Source organism: Opisthorchis viverrini (assembly GCF_000715545.1).
Source record: "Opisthorchis viverrini unplaced genomic scaffold opera_v5_116, whole genome shotgun sequence".
Classification (NCBI taxonomy): Eukaryota; Metazoa; Platyhelminthes; class Trematoda; order Opisthorchiida; family Opisthorchiidae; genus Opisthorchis; species Opisthorchis viverrini.
In genome coordinates this window covers 509,483-530,289 of record NW_008751772.1, presented here as the reverse complement: position 1 = coordinate 530,289, position 20,807 = coordinate 509,483, and the positions used below count along the sequence as shown (strand labels likewise).

The 20,807-nt window shown below is 47.3% G+C and overlaps 2 protein-coding genes across 2 annotated transcripts in view; one reads left to right on the top strand and one right to left on the bottom strand.

Annotated features, from left to right (window-relative positions):
- Positions 1-20,807, bottom strand: part of T265_05883 (hypothetical protein) — a gene marked incomplete at both ends in the record, with an annotated part of 76,315 nt that overhangs the window by 53,486 nt on the left and 2,022 nt on the right. The window contains 3 exons of the mRNA XM_009171012.1: positions 4,502-5,025; positions 9,361-9,477; positions 12,968-13,242. Coding sequence (XP_009169276.1) covers positions 4,502-5,025; positions 9,361-9,477; positions 12,968-13,242 — 916 coding nt within the window. The remainder of the gene's footprint in view (positions 1-4,501; positions 5,026-9,360; positions 9,478-12,967; positions 13,243-20,807) is intronic.
- On the top strand, positions 6,110-19,335 carry T265_05881 (hypothetical protein; the record flags this gene model as incomplete). The annotated part of the gene is made up of 6 exons (XM_009171010.1): positions 6,110-6,224; positions 14,475-14,660; positions 15,082-15,197; positions 15,274-15,505; positions 16,634-16,786; positions 19,214-19,335. The coding sequence occupies 6 exons, from the start codon at positions 6,110-6,112 to the stop codon at positions 19,333-19,335; spliced, it is 924 nt and encodes a 307-aa protein (XP_009169274.1).

The following is a 20,807-nucleotide window of genomic DNA, read 5'->3' as shown; positions in this document are numbered from 1 at the left end:
CTAACTGTTGCACTCGCTGTTGCGAGTCCTTTTTCGACACTAAGGTACTGGAGGGGGGACAGGATTTAGTTACAACACTTAGCGCTTCATGGTTTGCTAAACACACACCCCCGTGCCCTACCTTTATATATATATATATATATATATATATATATATCACCAAAGGGTTGCTGAAGTCGGCAAGCATATAGTCAGTGGAATCGTCATCGGCTTTCAAGCGCGTACATGTTGTACGATGTTTGTAGTGGCCGATTTCGATGATTATTTACTGAGGTGCCAAAGGCGGCCCTCAGGGACATTGATAGGGAATGTGGGCGCGTCGTCGATAACGACAGAGTGATTTCCTGCAAAAGCCGTTTGCTAGTTGATCTGGGGCTCGCGAGTACACGTCGAAACCATGAGTTTGTGTGAGGCTCGGTGCAAAACCCACCATTGAGGCGAAAAGTCACTGAGGATCGATAGGCATACACACCATCTCACTAATGGGATGTCTCTCAAGAAGGACTACCCTCTCAAGCAACTGAGACCATCAAAGTCTGGTCCGGTGAGATTTGGACTGAAATTCCGAAATTTCGAAAGACCGCCTCCTACGTCCCAACAATGACCACCCAAAAGACTCCCGTGGCATGAAATCCGTCCCGCAACAAAGTTCGTTCGTTCAGCTGTGGCACCCTTCCGGCGAGATGGCTCAGCGGTTAGAGCGCGAATTTAATGACTGAAAGGTCCATGGTTCGAACGCGACCTCTACCCTATCGACTTCCTCTGTCTAGGCTTGGGCAACCTGACAACCCTCGTGCCTTCTTCTGCAAGGCATGGCAGTTAGGCACCGAAAGGGTGCTACTATAGCTGAACCAATTCGATTTTTCACAGTAAACTAAGTGAAACATGCGCGTAAGAAATAACATGAAAGTAAAGTTGATGATTAGAAATCAACACACAAAACAGCGCCGTTCACCAGACAAGTGTATGACATGAAAAATGAAAAAGGCGCGCTATTCAAAATGCATATTTTTGCATTCAGGGCTGGGGGTGATGACCCAATTCGGTGTTTCACCTATCAAGAAATTCTCGCATTCATACCCATAACCTCCAAGTAAAACAAATAACTGAAAACACAGATGGGTTGACGAACATGTTTTCGGCAAGGTCTTTTCAAGTCATACAAAGGTTAAGAGAGCAGTATGTAACATATTTGAAAGAGTATTGTGTAAATGGACAAAAAATCGAGTGAGATGACATTGGTTACCTATCAAAGAACAATCGGTTCAGGTCACCAATAGGATGACTTCAGCTAACCAGAGCGGGGGTGCTGTTCAGCACAAGGTGCATGTGTGAGGGGAGGTGAGTTGGACCATGGTAAGTACAACACACTAGATGTTGGCCTTGAACGACGTCACGATGGTACACTGAAACGATCGGTGTACCGAAAACCTACTTGGTCCTGTCAATACATTGACTTGAGCAGCTTCGTGCCACTAAAGCAGAAACGGAACCTGTTCCATAGCCTAACTAATAGAGCGAAGAAAATACGCTCTGATGATGCGCTGGAACAAGAATTCCGAACTCTCACCAACGTCCTGAGAGACAATGGATTCCCCGAGAAGTTTATTACAAAGCGTCAATCACAGCCACAGCTGGAAGGAAACCAGTTTACATTAGCCTCCCGTTTAAGGGAGATAGACCGGCCGATCTACTGAACAGAAGACTTTCCACCAGTCTGAATAAAGTTGTCCCGGCCGCAACCCCCCGAACCTGGTTCACCAGCAATCGTTTGTACCCCTCAAGGATAGAGTGCCTGTCCACACCCAAAATATGTTAGTTTACTCATTCTCTTGCTGCTGTGCAGCGGAATAGATCGGACGCACGACTAGGCAACTGGGCCAAAGAATGAAGGAACACAACCCACCCTGGCTAGCTTCTGGAACTAGGAGGACGATAACCAGTTCTGTAGTACAACATTTGGCTGACACTGCACACAACGTGATACCCAGCCAAAGTTTCCGCGTTGTTTACAAGGCGCCGGCTTATCAACCCAGATCAGTACAGCAGCGCACAATTGCAGTGGCTGAAACTATCGCCATCCGACATCACGACCCGATCCTTTGTGGGCAAAAACGCCTCGTTCGTGTGTTGTTATTACCATGGTCCAACTCACCTCCCCCCACACATGCACCGTGTGTTGAACACACAACTACAACACCCCCCGAGCTGACTAGCTCAAGTCGTCCTATTGGCGACCTGAACTAATAGTTCTTTGATAGATAGCCAATGTCATCTCACTCGATCCCCTGTCCATTTACACAATACTCTTTCAAATAGGTTAAATACTGCTCTCTTGACCTTTGCAATTGTATGACTTGAAAAGACCTTGCCGAAAACATGTTCGTCAACTCATCTGTGTTCTTATTATAAATGGGAATTTTCGGAAATAACCGAGACTAGTCAGAAGACCGGGCTTGTAATATGTCCAATCGGTCGGGTCCAACGTGCAAGATGTTCACACAGAGACGTAATCGGAACATGTCCAGCAAACGTGTGCCCGGGGGGGGGGGCTGTTAAAGAGTGGCATCTTTTGAAGAGAGGACCGAAAGATTGCCACGAAATTTACTCATTCAATCAGTCGCTTGAATGAACCCCACAGAAAGCTAGCCCCGAGTTGGGACTGGGGCGAAAAAAACTCGAATGCACGGCATAGTGAGCTGAGAGTAAATGAGAATAGAACGCAAAGTTAGTTGATAGTAGCATCACCAAGCTGCGAAAAAAACGGCAGCGAAAGAGAGCTGTCAGTTCGAGACCGCGTTAGAAACACACAATGAGTCCGGGAGAGTAATCTGGACGGCGAGGAACACTTACCTAAAGAAGTTGAAGCTGGATACAGAAGGTGGACCAGAATATGTATCATCAAAAACGCAGGTGAGAGGGGATACGGTGAGAAAAGTGATGTCGTTGGTACTTTGTGCAACATTGTTGGTAGCTTGGGGAAACTAGGAGATTTGCTCATATAAATGAAGCACTTTACAGCGGTTTCATCCGTATTGGGAATTATCAGTAGTGCAAAACTCGAACCCGCAACCAGTTGGCTAGTAGTTGGAACACTTAACTGTTCCCAAACGAGCAGTTGACCAGAAGCGTGAAGGCGAGATGGTCCAAGTGGAGCGCGAAAAGTGATGTCGTTGGTACTTTGTGCAACATTGTTGGTAGCTTGGGGAAACTAGGAGATTTGCTCATATAAATGAAGCACTTTACAGCGGTTTCATCCGTATTGGGAATTATCAGTAGTGCAAAACTCGAACCCGCAACCAGTTGGCTAGTAGTTGGAACACTTAACTGTTCCCAAACGAGCAGTTGACCAGAAGCGTGAAGGCGAGATGGTCCAAGTGGTTGGAGCGCGAATTTACGGACCACAAGGTCGGTGGTTCGAATCCGAATTCTGCCTCTCGACTTCCCCCCGGTCTATGGAAAGAAAGCGTTCAGCTGTAGCACCCTTTCGGTGCCTAGCTGCGATGCCACCCGAAAGAAGCACGAACCTAGACAGAGGAAGGTCGAACAGCGGAGGTCGGATTCGAACCACGGACCTCCCGGTCAGTAAATTCGCACTTGGACCATCTCGCCCCTCGGTCTACGCTTGGGTGGCATGGCAGTTAGGCACCGAAAAGGTGATACAGCTGAACGCTCTTTTTCGTGACTAACTCAAACTTGGAGAGGATATAGCGGTACCAGTGTTTTTGACACCAGTCTGGCTGTGACAGGAAAGCTATTCAATAACGAAAGACGTGGAAAACCCCCACCAGTACTGCGCCGTTAACCAAGACGTCGGTGGTGATAACTCCACATTCGAGTTATCCATATCAACATTGCTGCAGTTGGAAGACACGTGGCATGGACACACGGCAAATCGCCCTCAACTTCCCCCTGGTCTAGACTTGGGCAACCTGGTAGTATCCCAGCCCTCGTGTGGCATGGCAGCTAGGCACCGAAAAGATTCCAAAGGTGAACCATTCTATCCTATTAGTTATCATTTTAGATGTCTCAAATGAATGCACCCTAAGCCAGCTCTCACCCCCCAAGTTTATGACCAGTTATGGTGGTTTTCAGTCCATTCTGAAAACAGAACAGATGTTGTCAGTGAACCGGGCGGGTGACAACCAAACGCAGCACAAAGAAGAGCTTGCTTCTTCAGTTTCCTGGTCACATAACGGTATACTACTCCATCGATTGGTGATCAACTCATCTGATTGGTGGGTGATGTGTTGCAAACTCCTCAGATTATATATATGTATATATACAAACAGGGAAATGCACGACCCGACCGTGAACTGTTCAACAAACACCTCCGCGCCTTTGTATGCGCTTGACAAGGGATTGGAGCATGGTACATCTCACGTTGAATACTGCTCAGGAAGGGAAAAAGGGATCCTGGGGATCTCAATCAGCTTACGAAAGTAACCCAAAAAACAAAGCGGTTGTATTGGACAGTAAGATGAATAGATGGCATACTCACCCAGCATCTTCAGCAGCGTTCGGGTTAGTAAGACCCCGATTACCGGCCGCATTGCTCGTGTAATTCAGATAGGGTTTGACGATAAAGCGACGCTCATCCAAAGAATTCAATCCATCCACCGTTGCCTTCCCAGACCCAACATCACTCATTACAGTCGGACCGCCGGAGAAACTGCTCATCCCGGATTCGGAACTCTCCCCATCGGATAAGTCAACACCGGAAGGCGCGTAGCTTTTGTGCAGACCAGTAAACGGTTTAGGGTTGATACTCTCCACGGTGTTTTGCAGGGCATCCCGAATCTGTGCGGCCAAGTCGACCAATGTGCCGACAACTCGTGGAGTCAGAAGCGGTGGTGACGTGTTATGGGATTTGACGGAATCAACTTGGGGTTTGCTATCCGGACCATTTGTAACCGAACGATCGTCGAGGGTCGATTGTTTTACGACTAGCGCGTTCGTAGTGAACAGCTGCTCGGCTGGGTGGGCCAGGATCTCTCCGACAGTCAGAAGTAGATTTTGTGGCATCTAGTGGCACACACACGCAAAAAAAAAACAAGAAAGTGCAGTTGAAATGAAGTGGCTGGATAGTTTCACACTGTGGAGACCTCGGGCAAATCACACGCATTGGTAAAACAAGACTAGACATAGCTTTGATTCTCGCTTACTGCAAGCAAACAATTTTCTGGATAAATTTGTAAAGCATGCTGCACAGAACAGGCGAAAAAAAAACAATTCACAACTAGGTGTTTATCTGCTGATACAAACAGCCAACCAAGTGAGGGCTATCGAATCACGCTGATGAGGATTCCGTCCTTCAGGGTGGGTCACAGAACAAAATGGAAGCGCTTGGAATGAAACGAAAACAGCAACTGCGGATTCCATCTAGATCTCACTCCACTTCATTCAGCTGTAGCACCCTTTCGGTGCCTAACTGCCTTACCACACCAAGGAGGCACGAGGGCTGGGATACTGCCAGGTTGCCCAAGCCTAGACAGGGGAAGTCGAGAGACAGAGGTCGGGTTCGAACCACGGACCTTCCGGTCAGTAAGTTCGAGCTCTAACCACTTGAGCCATCTCAACCTCATTCCACTTCGGATGAATACATCCGAAAATCACAGCTACATAGTCCGCGAGCAAGCCATTCGCGGTTGTGTATGGCCTCAATTACTGCCAAGGAGCCCAAGGCCCGGAAGTCTAACGGCAAGGCAGCGGTGGTTGGCCAGCCGATCAGTCTGAACATTCAACGAACGAATCACCACACATAGTCCAAGCCCCAATCTGGAGGACCAGGAAACTGTGTTAGTCAAACCTGTGAGACTAACTTGGTATGAGGCCCTGTATAGTCCCAGTATAGCTCAGAGGGTTACGGAGGTGGACAAACAAGCACCCGGCAGTAAAGTTGACTCTTCATGAAGAGGATACGAGTCTAGGTGTGAGTAATCGAACACAGGAGTTGCTATGTTATTCACAAGAAGAACGACTGGCAGGAGAGGGGCACTTGGCCTCTAGTAGGGACCAGCTCGGAAGGGTTTCGCTTAAAGGACTATGACGTTCCTCTTGTTGTATTTGTCAGAAAAAATCGTTTAGCTGTAACACCTGCCTAGCTGCCATGCCACCCGGAGGAAGCACGAGGGTTGGGATACTTCCAGATTGCCCAAGCATATACCGGGGGGAAGTCGAGATGCGGCAGAGGTCGGGTTCAAACCACGAACCTCCCGGTCACAGTAAATTCGCTCTCTAACCCCCTGAGCCATCTCACCCCATTTGTCAAAAACTGATTCATTCATGCATCTCCGAGCAAGGCTACCCAAAACGAATCCACGAGAAAAAACATGCATTGAAACTCGAGTCATAACGTAACTGAGGATAGAGGCGATTGAGGACCAGTGTAAAAGTCAAGGGGAGAACGATAGTAGCGAACAAAGCCCGTTTTTTATATTGGCCATCTTGATTTATACATCGCAAATTCATATGATGATAGTCATGCCACCGCTATATGAAATTCAAACAGGAGTATATATTCATGAAAATAAAGGGGACATGTACAAAGTTTTTGTATTGTTTTGGTGTGACACTATCTGCCTAGCTGCCATGCCACCCGAAGGTTGCATGAGAGCTGGAATACTGCCAGGTTTCCCAACTCTAGACAAAGGAATTCGAGAGGCAGAGGTCGGGTTCGAACCACAGACCTTCCGGTCAGTAAATTCGCGTTCTAACCACCGAGCCATCTGCCCCCAGAGATGTGTACACGATTCAATCGATCATGGTGGCGTCAAGTGGAGCATGCCAGATACTGACTTTTACTAATTACGAGTTAGGACAAAGCATATTGAATAAAAACACGGGTAGTTGTGGATGTGTCCCGACAGATGTGATCCCTAGGTTGCAGTGACGTCACGGCCAAACTGGACGAAAAAAAGATGGAATGCAAATGATTTCCGTGGGGAGGGGAGTCATCTACCTGGGTCTATCTACTTAACATATCGACAGAGGAACACCCAGTAGACAGCAGAGAGGTCAATATCCTGGACAGGCATGCACTCTGTCTCGGCAGGCAGACATGCAACAGGGTCACCGAACTCACGCCAAAGTTCAAAGTCCGGTGAGCTAGAAAAGCCAAGTTCGAGATTTGTGTACAGGTGGGATGGTGAAGAGAACTGAGCAAAACACGAAAAATAATATTTAGAAAAACGGTATTCACAGAAACAGAATGACTGAATCAACAAACCCGAAAGAACTTGGGACGTCATTTAGGTAGGAAAGGCGAGTTGACGAATGGGCAACAGATAAATACCAGCGTTCGAAGGCGTCGATAGAAGTTTGAGTGACACTGTTTGAGAGAGGAGAGTCACTTTTAAGTCAGCCAGTTGCTACCAGAATATGGGAGAAGTTGGGAGATACAGTCGGGCGTTGGAGGCAATGGCATGAAGGCAAGAGCTTTGATGTACGAGCGCCACTGACTGAGCGACTGGGTCATTTTTGCCAGTGTCATCAACCATTGATGAGTTAAGTTCCGGGGTACCCATCCAGGGAGGTAGCAGCCGTCGACCCGACTCGGTTTACTGGTTAGTGTTTTTTTCATACTTCATTGCCAGGTCACCTCTCGGTAGCCTCCACAGGACTGGGTGAAAAGAACTCTGCGGGGAAGACATCCACCAGCATGCGGAATAAAAATTCTAACTAGCGTAGCCAATGCATCTTGGGAGAGTTCCTCTCTCCTCAAACCGTTTGGTGTACCACTGCTAATCAGTTGTTCCCCTTAGATCCGTTCACTGACAGTCAAACACTAACAGCTTTCGTCCGTCCTCTGCGCATACAAACCACGTTTCTGATCGCCCTGCTCTTGACAGACAAACTGATGTCATGTCGGAGGTTGGAAAACAGTGACCTAACCTTCCGGATTCGAGGAGTGATCTTCCCTCCAGCCTGGTCGTCAGAGGCGAACAAATTTATCTACCGTGTTGATTGGTTAGCCTGCAATTTTAAGCAGTTAAACAGGGCTCGCAAGCACAGTAGTGTATCGTTCAGGTGCGACGTCCCTTCCGTACCTAGCTGCCATGCTCCCGCCGATGGAAGCACGAGAAAGCATAGACAGGAACAGTCGAGATGTCAGGGTTGGATTCGAAACACGTCCCCCTGGTCAGTAACCACTGAGCTATCCCCAACCATATATCTACATCGTGCTCAATTTTCAAAATATTAGTTAATATGACATGGTGACTATCAGTTCGTGGGCGAGTAACAAAAGTCTAAACATACATGCTAGAATGGTATCACCTAACACCTACCCCCGATGGACAGGTCAATACGACAAAGTTTTACAAATAAGAAAATACGGTAACCAAACACAAAGCCTCAATTGAAAAAGCAACCAAGCAAAATGTTCACTAAAAACTGCTCCAGTTTCTAACTGACAAGGTGAGGTGAAAAATGAAATGTCACGTGCGCCGTGTGTGAAGCAAGTAAAATCGATTGATTATTGGACCATCACAAAAAAATCAACACTTGTTTCGTTGAATGATTTGACCGCAATTGATGAGGCGACAAACAGTAAAGACAGTTACAGCTCTGTGTGCATCAGGTGTAACGAAGAAGATGATATAATCTATGTCGTAAGAAATGTGTAGAATGAAACATATAAAAGATAGGCGTATATAACTAAAAAATATGAGTAGTGAAAATCTTGGGCTGACTGATAAAACCTAGCTCAGCACAGCTGAGCTGAGTTGAGCTGATGAAACGCTTCCAATCAAACTGTCCAGCTCCGAAAATAAACCAAATACCGCGTCGTCTGATGTCCTGTAGAACCAATATAGGCGCGTCGTTAACTGTCCGTAGTCGATGAACGCTTGCGAATGTGCGACGTGCATCGAACCAACTCAAATATCTAGTGAGGGTTGTTGACTTGACAACAGGACAGTTTTGTGAAACCGGATGGAGAAAACACAAACACTTTTTTCTCGTCTTCGTACTCGTGAAAATGTGAACAGGATGGCAAAACGACCTGGTATTTGAAGCTCCTGGGAACAAAACCTGTGATCTCTGTAACCTCATGTTGTTTAGATGCTCACTGGTTTGTTCGCTGGACTGCAACCGAGTCGCACAACTCGGAGAACAAACCAACTATGCCGCAAAACACCCAGTTAGTATCGAGTCTGACTTTGCTCACAAGGTGTGAACAGAGTTATTCGGCGGATTACGATAAAACTGTGAACAGACCTCCTTAGTCCATGTAGCTGCTTGCGGACCTGGTCTACGGACTCAAGCGAAGATCTTTGAACAGCAAAGAACCATTTCACAAGTCTCGGGCAGGCAGACACGAGTGCTAAAGTCATGATAACTAAACACAGAAGCACTTACCTTTTGAAGTTCATCCGATATGATTTGGTTCACGTCCTCAATGGTGAGATCACAAGACCCCGTGGTTGGAACAAGAATGAACAGACGGCCGCTTAGTCGAGTCTCGGATATGAGTGCCTGGAAAGTCACACAAACGCATTCGAATGAGAGTGAAAAAAAATAGTGTAGGAATGGAGATAAAACCAGGCGATCGATCAACCATTCCGATCAAGTGGCCCAGATAATAGTTCAAGTGTACCACCTCTTTGGTACCTAGCTCCCATGCCCCCCACCCCCGGGGAAAGGCTGCCCAAGCCTGCATACAGGCAGTCGATATGCCCGGTCAATAAGTTCGCACCCAAACACTGAGTTTTTTTATTGAGCCGAGTTGTCCAAAAAGAACCCTTTTTCTGAAGTCGGTTCAAACAATCCGGTTGCAGCGGAACGCAAAGACTCATCGTCTTTGGCTACTCCTGGTTTATACTTATCTGACCCGACAGTTCCAAGGTAGAAAATCTTGGGAAAGCACACCGGCTCTCTGTTCCCAGACCAAAACTCGAGTTGAGTGCGTCGAATAGAAGGCGAAGGTACAGAGGTAGAAAGTCAACTCAGCTCATGCGAGGACTGATCACACTGCCCCAAGGTCGACGATTTGGCTGATGATGTCCAATGAGGAGGAAACAGTGCTTGCTGGATTTTCAGCATAAACTGGTTCACTGGCAGGCAGAAAAAACTCAACCGGGTTTGGAACTATTTCGCCCGGCAGTCAAGACATTGGTTCTTCTTGTCTCACTCAGCCATTTTTCGGGTTCTGAGGCGGAAGAGTCTCCGTACATTCCAGTACACCTTCCGCTTCGATTCTGTCACGTTTTTTTTATTCCTACGCACGTTACTCTTGAGTATCAGATATTCGGGTACTGATGATCGCAGAAGATATGACGTCTTGCATCACTGAGTGACAACGACTGTCCTGGTGTAACGGTGATGCTACTGATTGGGAGGCACGCGAGTAGTATGCGTTGTCCGTGGAATTTCGCCTTGCGTCTCTTGAACAGGGGAAACCTGTTGCGGAATTGGTGGACTAACTTTGCAGCCTTTGCTTGAATTTGAGCGAGGAATGATTGGAGTCAATGAATATCCAGGAAAGTTCAAGAAGACGCGTTCAGGAGAACATGGATGTCCAGTTTTTGTAAATAAGATGTAAATCAGAGTTTTGCATCCCTGTCCAATGGTCAGTTGGCATTTTCCCATAAATAACTCCGCAGCGAAGGCCTTCTTCCCTTCACTGGTATTCTAATGTTTACTGGATGGGCCCCTATTCACACACCACATTGAATTCCAAGTCGTGATTGCGCCCCAATTACAACACAACTTTTGGGGCTTCGTATCGGCTTGTCCAAAGTGTGGATCAGTGAGGACGAGGGAGATTAGGATATTGAATCACCGTGGGTGCTCCAGCGCGTTCAACAAACATCGACAGCTAATATGACCAATCTAGCTCCGTGGCACATGCTAGGTAGCGTAACGGCGCCCAATGTGCCTACACTCAGTAGTATTGAAGACCAACTAGTAAGGGGGACAACACTGTAGAACGGGCTTCGAGTTATGATCTGGGAAATCTTACTTCTCCGACGAGGATGTTCGTGGTACGCCGGAGGGTTATAGGGCAGTGGTTGCTGAGTCATAAATAGAGTTCGTTGGTGCAATGGGGACGAACAAGGTAGGGACGGCAATTCCTACTCGACTCGCTTCACCAGCTGGATAATCATATGCAGTTCGCATCCAGATGGCGGACTAGGCAAGCTGGTTTTTTTTCGGGAATTCTAAGCATCCGGAATAAAGAATGCGCGCTAAAACGGCGTGTTGACCGATCGGTTTGGGATTACAGACGTTGAAGAGCGGAGGAACAAGGCTTGAAAAGCGAATGCGAAGGGGCAAGTGTGCATAAGGCTGATGGGCGAGATGGTCCAAGGGGTTAGAGCGCGAATTTACTGACCGGAAGGTCCGTGGTTCGGACATGACCTCTGCCGCATCTCGACTTCCCCTGTCTAGGCTTGGGCAACCTGGCAGTATCCCAGCCCTCGTGCTTCCGTCTGGTGGCATAGCAGTTAGGCACCGAAATGGTGCCACAGCTGAACGGTATAAGCCTGATTAAAAGTGGCAACATGAACAGGGTAACAGATGAATGGAAGGCAGTAGCTTGCCGTCGATTACTCGCTCTGCTGTATCGAGCAAGTAGAGCACCACGCACCGACCGACTTGGCGGGAAATTAGGTATTTGCACTTACTTGATATAAGGCGTAGTTCAACTTTCAAAAACCGTGCCACTACACGTGTTCGAACCCCGAACTAGAGGGCCAAGCAGACTGTGTTCGTTAAACCTCTACACACTGACCGCGGGTGTCGCGTGGAGTTTTCTCCCCCGAGTACAGCTCAACAGAACGTTGCCCCACGGTCATTCAAAGCACGTAACAAAGAGGGGTGATGAGCTAGTTTCCTGGTGCTTCCATCCATCAAGCGCTCCGAAAGGTGCTTCACATCTAACAAATGGGATACGTCACTCGGAATACGGCGATTGAAAGACGTGGGTTCGCAAGTCAGACCTTAGTGCAGGCATTTCGGACAACGTTGTGGAGACTGACCGGGGTACTGAAGAGACCGGGCGACGGTACCCTTGTTCACGGCTAGAAGGAACCCTGTGAAGATGGTCCCACAAGATGGCGGCCATTTTTCGCAGTAGTATTTGGACAACACATTTCTGCTGCCCATTCCGTGAACATTAAGTGTTGTGGAGCGATGTGAAGACAACTTCGCTCTCCAGATGTTGAGTCCCAGAGAGCAAACGAGTCCCGCAAGGAAGAAAACAGACTACCAATCAATCCATCAATCAATCAATTCGACAAATAGCAACGCTCTTCTACGCACTGACTGTCAAAGCTCTGTAGGGAAGGAATCGGCATGTGATGGAAAAAACCGGTGGCCTATCATTCGGAGAATAGACCGCGTGCGAAAAGTTGCACGTGGTGATGGCAAGTTTATCGAAAGATGTGCTCACCAGAAAGAGATCATCGCCGAAATTCTGATGATCAAAAACCGGAAGAGTTTCACTCAAGTACTGTTGCGATATAAAAGAAAGCCGAAAGACCGCTAAAGTTATGAGGTGATGACCGGCTAACCGAAGTTTCGTTCGCTCCTGCGGATGGTGACAAGAAGCTATCGCTTTCTTAAAATTGAGATAGCTCACGAAACTGCTACCAATTTGACAGACAACCCCGCCTCCTGGAAAAAAGTATCTCGGGAGAAAAAGAACCGTATTGATCTAGACCAGCTTAGCTCCTGGAGAAGGCGAATCTAGCGTTTCCCACAAGCTCCTCAAAGTTTGGTGCCATAAACTAGGCTTTGCACCAGCCGTTTATTCGTCAAATTTGAGGTTTTATCCACTCACGTCGTTCAGAATGGCAGTTAGTCTTTTGCGCACAATTTATAGGTATGTGACCAGAGTAGGTCCGTTGTAGTCAAAAGCTAAAATCCCTGCTCTCTAAGGGGATTTAACATGGTTATCGAGACGGGTGGGGTAAAACACATGTTCAGTTGAAAATCGAAGGTCGTAGAGCGCCTCTGTACTCACCTTTTGCTGAAGGTAGGCTTGCACTGAATCCACCACGTTTTTGGTTTCGGTACAAAGACAAAAACCGACCAGACCCAGTATGGCACGATGTGCTTGGAAAGAAGCCCAGGAAAGGTTTACCGTTGAATAGTCACGAACGTAGCGCAACCAGACTGACTGTTGTTCGGACTGCCTCCGACTTGAGTCACTCAGATCACTGTATGCGTCACTGGAAAGGTCGGCGAACGAGTCGCTCCCGGTTCCTCGCCCCCCTCTGCCAGAATCCGACCGGGACACTGGAAGGAGAGGAGAAAATGGTGTAAGGGTTTATCACTGTCTAATGACTCCGTCCACGGAGACAGACCACCACGAGCGTAGGGTTCGTTTAACCATTCATGGAGGTGCACCTCTTAACCATCGTGTACCACCAAGTCTCCGGAAACCATTTTTTTAATATTACGTAGCCCTCGACTGAGCTTGTTGTTTCATATAAACATGGTGCGACTGGTCCAAGGCAAACTGCCTGAGTTAATCGACGCTCCCTCAACGTCATTTTTACTTGTTTACTTCCGTTGATCTCCTTTTGAAAACGTCTTTAGTGCGACCTCCATTCAAATGCAACCACATCTCGGTACCTGTCTAAAATCCATATCGGCTAGGGACAAAAACCAAGCGAACTATACCTGACGAGTACACCTGACAAGAATCACTCCCTTTTTTTCAAATTAATTAGTTCCTAATCTGTATTGGCTATACTTTGCGAGCCTAAGAGCTGTTTAAAAAGAGATGCAATCTTCAATCCTTTCGTAACATAGCTGGATATAGCTGTGGAGAGATGGTGCGTAAGCCAGACCTTAGTAACCAGTCAGAATCGCCAGATCAGCAAACAAGTTTGAGCCTGCAGCCCACGTGACTCCCAAACAGATGTGACACTGTCCGGAGACGAGCCACTCTAAATAACCCAACATCACATCGATTGGACGGATGTGTCGCGAGCCGGCTACGAACCATGGGAGAGCATACACCGATTGGTCAGATTGTGAGCCAATCACGGTCAAGTATTTGGTACTTCTCGCACCGCCAATAAGATTCTACCTACCGTTCCTTTTGATAAACTACAGTTGGCGGAAAAGTAAGCCGACGGCCGATATAAGAGTTGCACTATCGTCTACAGTAGACATAATGGATCCGATTGGCGATAATCCTGTCAACTCACGGAAAATTCTTCCAAAAATATATTCATTTGTCGTTGTGCACTGGACTTCTGCAAAGAACACTAAATTACTGTTACCACTGACGTTTATTTCTGATAGAATGCAGACGTATTTCTAATCCAATGTGAATCAAGGGCTTCATCATCATCGACAGCAGTAGGAAGCAATTTCCCAATGATAAAAAGTTTTGAAAAAAAGGGAGATTAGTGAAAAAAAACTTTAGTCCAAGATGGAAAACAATCAAAAAGAAAGTACCTAAACCATAGAACAACAATGAGACAAATAATTCTGAGAATCATATGGGAGTCGTTCAGCTGTAGCACCCTTTCGGTTCTTAGCTGCCATGCCACCTGAGGGAAGCACGAGGGCTGGGATACTGCCAGGTTGCCCAAGCCTAGACAGAGGAAGTCGAGAAGCAGTGGTCGGATTCGAACCACGGACCTTCTGGTCAGTAAATTGGTGCTCTAACCACTTGGTTCAACTCGCCCCATCGTATGGGAGTAAGACGCAATGAGCATGACTGAGCTAAGTCCCTTTGCAGGCGAGCCCAAAACACGATGGATTGTGTAGGGTAGTCTACCCAAAATAAGTCACTGTGATGTTCGCTTAATCGCCAAGTCTTATAAGAAAGTGTGAAAAAGGAACATGTAGATAGCGCGGAAACCTCGTAGCGCCCGGTCCGACCGTAGACGCTCAAATTTCCCGCAAATACAGGATGGTTTGTCCTCCTTGATTCTTTCCCTACCGCGGATTCAAAATGANGCTGGTCTGTTCGCCGACCTTGGCAAATGGTTCGAAAAGACAAACGGCGCTTTTGGTATGCGTGGTACATCTGCCAAACACCTAAGCCTGATGGTGAGTTTTATTAGTTCTTCCAGTGATTCTGAACACCTTAGGCAACGCCCAGTTCCATCATCAAAGACAGCAACATCAGTGTTGGCACGGATGCTTCACTGCCGTACAACCATAAGGTTCGTCCATATATATTATACATATATAATTATACTAAAAGCCCTACTGTGAAGAGAAGAGAGTGGGTGAGGGAGGGGACCTAGTGCTGGCCTATGTCAGGCATTCTGAGGTGCCCACACCTCCGACCGCTCAATCAGATAGTCTGGAAAGAAACTGATTGCACGAACGCCACGAACATCGATTAGCGCCATTTCTTGCAACGTCTCCAACCAAGCACAGACGGGGTCACGGGGACCCCATCCTGGAAGGCGTACAGCACCAACAACACCCAAGCTCTTCGTGATATCTTTCATGCCTTTCTGCCAAGTCATGTGTTGTCCACCTCGCGGTTTGTGTGATCCTGAAGGAGGCACGGAGGACAACACTCGTCTCGGTAGACGGTGTTCCGGCCATCGTAGTCGATGATGCTGGATGTTTCCTCGGATTGAAGTGCCCGCAGCACAACCGAATACCCGTTTTCTAATCACCTCGTTACTAACCCAGTTCCATACGCGCGGCAGCCGGTTACTATGTGCGATCGTACCTTTACTCAAATATTTAGATGGTTGGTTTGTTTTTGACGCCATTATTGACGCAAGCTAGCAACTATTGTCCACGCTCTATTGATGCGCGTATACGCTTGATTCGTCACAGTAAAATCATAGATAGCTTAAGTGGCTGCCAAGATATACAGACCGAGTAATGGCAGTCGAAAAGTTTGGAGTTTCAAGGTCACACAACAGAACCGCAGATCCCAAAGCAAGACTGTACGCCAGAAAGGGGAATGGCCGACGTTATATTTAGACTAAACTGTGTAGACTGGTGATCGTTGGACAACAGGGAGACGTAATCCAAGGTGCCATCTTGACTCTTGGGTTTTTTGCCCATTAAGGCGTGCATTCCACAATCATATCACCGACAAAACTAAAACAAAGGGTGTGAAATGGAGAACAGTCGTGGTGAAACTCGCGGGTTGTGGAGAGAGGAACTTTTGGACGATACATTGTAAACTTTAACGCGACAAATGTGTGGGAATGAATGAATAAATCGTTCAGCTGTAGCACCCTTTCGTGCCAGCCCCCTTCGTGTGGCACGAGGGCTGGGATACTGCCAGGTCACCCAAGACTAGACAGGGAAAGAAATGTGTTGTAATAAATGACACGAAATATACCGTCCAAGTGTATTTAGGCGTGGTACTTTATTCACAGAGTTAAAGCCGCTTCAAAGTCAAAGAGCTCATCACTGGTTGATGCACGTTGCGCTGCCCAAACACTTGATGGAATGAATAGTGCACCACCTACCTGTCGAAATTTTGTTTGAGGCTCTCTCTCTTACGTGCAGGTGTTCTAGTTGCGAGGCTTATAGCTCCGTGATTAAAAGAGGGAAACCTCGTGGACCTCTTTGAGGCGAAAGACTGATTCGCGTTTGTTGCCTACGACTTATTCCTGGCTTCGAAAACTCAAAGCAAGACACCAACCATGATCTTTGAGTAATGCTAGTTGAAACTCATCTGAACCGGCAGCCAGGTGGAATTTCAGGGGAGGCGAGATGGCTCAGTGGTTAGAGCGCGAAATAACTCACCGGAAGGTCCGTGGTTCGAACCCGACCTCTGCCTCTCGACTTCCCCTGTCTGGACAGTATTCCGTTCCTCGTGCTTTCTTTGGATGGCATGACAGTTAGGCACCGAGAGGGTGTTACAGCTGGCAAACCGGGGGGACCTCGACTGAAAGACCACAACGGTTCAGGTTGGGCGGATCGAACAAGGGTCAACTAGTCAGTCCGCTTTTGCGTCTAAACGCGAACTCAACGCGAACTTTCATTAAGTCAGATTCTTAACATTATGTCTGAGTAAATGAAGCGCTAAAGCACGGAATCCTGGTTACTGTTTTTATGGATTGACTCAAACAAATCACACACACTATCTGGGCTGCATCGGTCTGACCCAGATCTTAGACATTGCGGTTTACCACTCCTACCTGTCCAAAGGTGGGCTTCATTTGAAGTTAGACCCAATCAATTTTATAGCTGGAAGAGACACTGCGTCCCGCACCATTCTGGGATCCAGTATAGGCACTCGGAAACGCCACAGAGGTTCCGCATAACTGTGTTTATCACACCCCAGTTACGGCTAACGTCTTCCGGGAAGGATTCCTGTAAAAGAATACATTTTAAGCCTTGAATTGGGGCCTACAAGGCTTTTCAAAGCTCATTTCTTTAGTTTTTTTTTGAAGAAAATGTGCCCTGAACGAAAGTGCAATGGGAATCAACCTGTGTAGTCCAGAATGAGCGCCAGAGTCTGTCGGTATTTGATGGATGTGATCAAGTTAATCCCGACATTGATCAGTAGCATGCAGATGCTAGGTTGCATACAAGCCCCGACGTCATCGTTGAGTTCTTCGCCCAGACTAAACAGGTGGCCAGAGTGTGCCTCTGATGAACTGACGCGTCCCATTCGTGCACTGAAATCGCCGGCTATCATAACCATGTTTGAACTCTCTGTGATGCGCGATAAGTGTCTTTTGATGGCTCAGAGCTGCAGTTCGTCGAGCTTTGAATGGTCACAACAAAAATCCATCAATGCGACTGTCTATGAAGATGGTCCGTTGGTATCGAGTCGGCCGTTTACAAATGAACTAAATGAAATAATAATCGTTCAGCTGCAACACCCGTCCGAAAGGGAACACGAGGGTTATGGTAGTGTCAGGCTGCCCAAACCTAGGCACGGGCAGTCCGGGTTCGAACCACGGACCTTCCGGTCAGTGTGTTCGCGCCCTAACCACGAAGCTATCTCAGTACCATATATACCAAGAGCTTTCGAAGGTCAACAAAAGTTAGTTACTTTAGAGATATCTGTAGAGGTACCGCTTTCCTTTACCGTTACTACACATGATACAAAACAGGCGGTGTTAAAACAGGCCACCCGTCTGCACGATGAAAAAACCGACGAAGTGCACCTGACGGCTGATATCAAACAAACCAAGCCCAAATAAAATCAGACCAAATAACAAAACTAAGCTTCACATGTACGCAAGTGGACTCAATCGATATGCGCGGTGCGTTGAAAATATAAAAACACCGACGCTCAGAGAACACTCCGATCGATAGTGTTGCACACACCTGTATTGCAACTGGAAAACTACAAGTCACGACAGCCGGAAATGAACAAATGTGGCAGAAAGATCATAAATTACGATCACATAAATCTCGTAATAAACCTCGTGTTGTTGTGTTTGAATTCACGGAAACCTCAAAGTAAACAAGATGTCATGGAATTAAACTAAGAGGTATCCGAGTGGAAATGAGGCGAGACGGCCGACAGATGAAAGGTGCCTTCTGGCGAAATTAATTGACTGAATCTCAGAGTTTTTTTACCTGCACGTCCAAACTGGCATGGCTCGAGAGAGAGAGAGAGAGAGTCTGGTTGTCAAGAGGCGAACTTTTTGGTCAGAAGGTCCCTCGTTCGAATCCAACAACCGGTATCTCAATAGCTCCTGTCTAGGCTTGGCAGTACCTCAACCCTCGTCCTTCCGTCGGGTTGCATGGCAGCTAGGCACCGAAAGGGTACTACAACTCCACGATTGTCATGAGCAGAGAAATCTAATGATGGTGACTGCCCAGTGGTTAGTGAATGAGCCACCGACCAGGAATCTCAGGGTTCGAATCCAGACCTTAGTTACCGACTAATTCCTTCTCCCTTCACGTCTCGGAATGGCTAGAAGCTACCACAGTTGCATGACTTATTTTCTTTTCCATTCTGGAGACGAGGGTAAACCAACAAAAAAAGAACGAAGTCTATCAATAATCTGGTTGAAAAATCTGAATTTCCAGGGCCAACGGTCAGAACTTCATGTTCGTAAGATATGAGCGCTAAGTCCGAATTGAATACTCAACGGTCAATAAACCAGCCCACTTGTCCTTCCGGGTTGAACGCGGTTGCACATGAGATTCAGGCAGACGGGGGGAAAGAACTGCAGGAGACACTTCGTCGGTACTCCCTTCCATAACATCTGAGAAACCCTTCGGAACCTAAAACCGCGCCATGGACTATGATTAGTGAGAACAGAAAAATCCGGTGTCGAGCCGTATTCCTTTGCCATTGAAGTAAGAAAACGAGGGCTGAAATACTCCCAGGTTGCCCAGGCCTGGATGGAGGCAGTCGAGATGCCGAGGTTAGGTTCGAAAACCATGGAACTCCTATCATTAGGTTCACATCCTAACCACTGAGCTACCTCAAACGCAGCTCGCACAACCGTTCAGAAGTAACACACTTTCGTTGCCTAGCTGCCATGCCACCCGAAAGAAGCAAGAAGGCTGGAATATCGCCAGGTTGCCCAAGCCTGGACAGGATAGAAGTCGAAAGACAGAGGTCGGGTGCGAAACACGGACCTTCTGGTCAGTAAATTCGCGCTCTAACCACCGAGCTAAGCAATCAATTCAATTTACCAGCTGTTAACCGTGTGCCATAGGTTCATTGGTTCCAGCTGCTACAGTTTGGATTGCCGGAAAACGGTAAAGTGGAACATACAACCAAGCCTTGGAGACGAAAGCATGTTCAGTTTGTTCAGAAATTGGGTAGCTACGCAGTGAGGGAGATAGCCTTGATGCACGAGAGCCGTTGACTGCGCGATTTTGACATTTCTCCCAATGTCATTAACCACTGGAGCCCCAAATGCACACAGTGGGCAATAGCAGTCAATTGCCAAGAATCACTTGGCCAGTCCCAAAAAGGGTGACACTGATCATGGACTGTCGAACAGTAACCTTATAAGTAACGTGCTTCGTCAAGAGTGATAGGGCGAAGGTCAACAAACAGAGGCCAGTTGAGGTAGCATAGCATGTGGCGTAGAACTGCAGCGCAAGTGGCGAGTTTTGGGGTAAATATTCTGAAGAGAGGGGTTGGAAATGTTGGGGGATAGTTTGACAAAATACTACAAAAAATCAAGCCGCATACGAAAACATTCAAATGAACAAAAGAAGTACCGATAGAGCACAGTGAGTGAAGCCGGACGGGATTAGAAAGCAGAAGGCCACCGCTCGTGGGATCGGAAACAAGTGGGATACGTTGAAGGTGAGGAAATACTGCAGACGTGTGTAACTATGTCGATTTCTGGCCAACAAAGTGTTCCGGATTGGAAGAGAAGTAGGGGTCTACTAATCAGTGATGTAGGTTTTCCAGTAACAACACCGATTTCGTCTTCATTGAGACTCATCAAGCGGGCGACAAAGGACTGGCTAGGTAACCCTTTGGATGTTATTCACAAGACCACGCATCCACCGGCCAGTTTGCACGGATGGTGAATTTGAATCTAGGTATGTTGTTGGTTATACACCCCCCCCCCCGCTCCGAGCCCAACTGATGAGTCCATCAGCACCGATGACTATGCAGACGAGCAGATCAGGGGCCACACCGCCCGGACAATTTGACAGTTGGGTGGACAGAGTCACTCCTATGTCAAGCCGCGATCATTCACAAAAGAGCGGAAAAAGACAGCCGGCTGAACTGTCATTGTGTTGGTTCCTTTTCACTCAATTAAGGATTGGATTTGCGTTTTAATGGTTAGTTGGTCAAAGTTCATATACCCAAGGTGATCACCGGCGCTTACTGATTGTAGAAAGTACACTGAAAAACTTGTGGCCGGATATATTTCGACGAATACATTCATTTGCATATATATATATATATATATCAAAATATA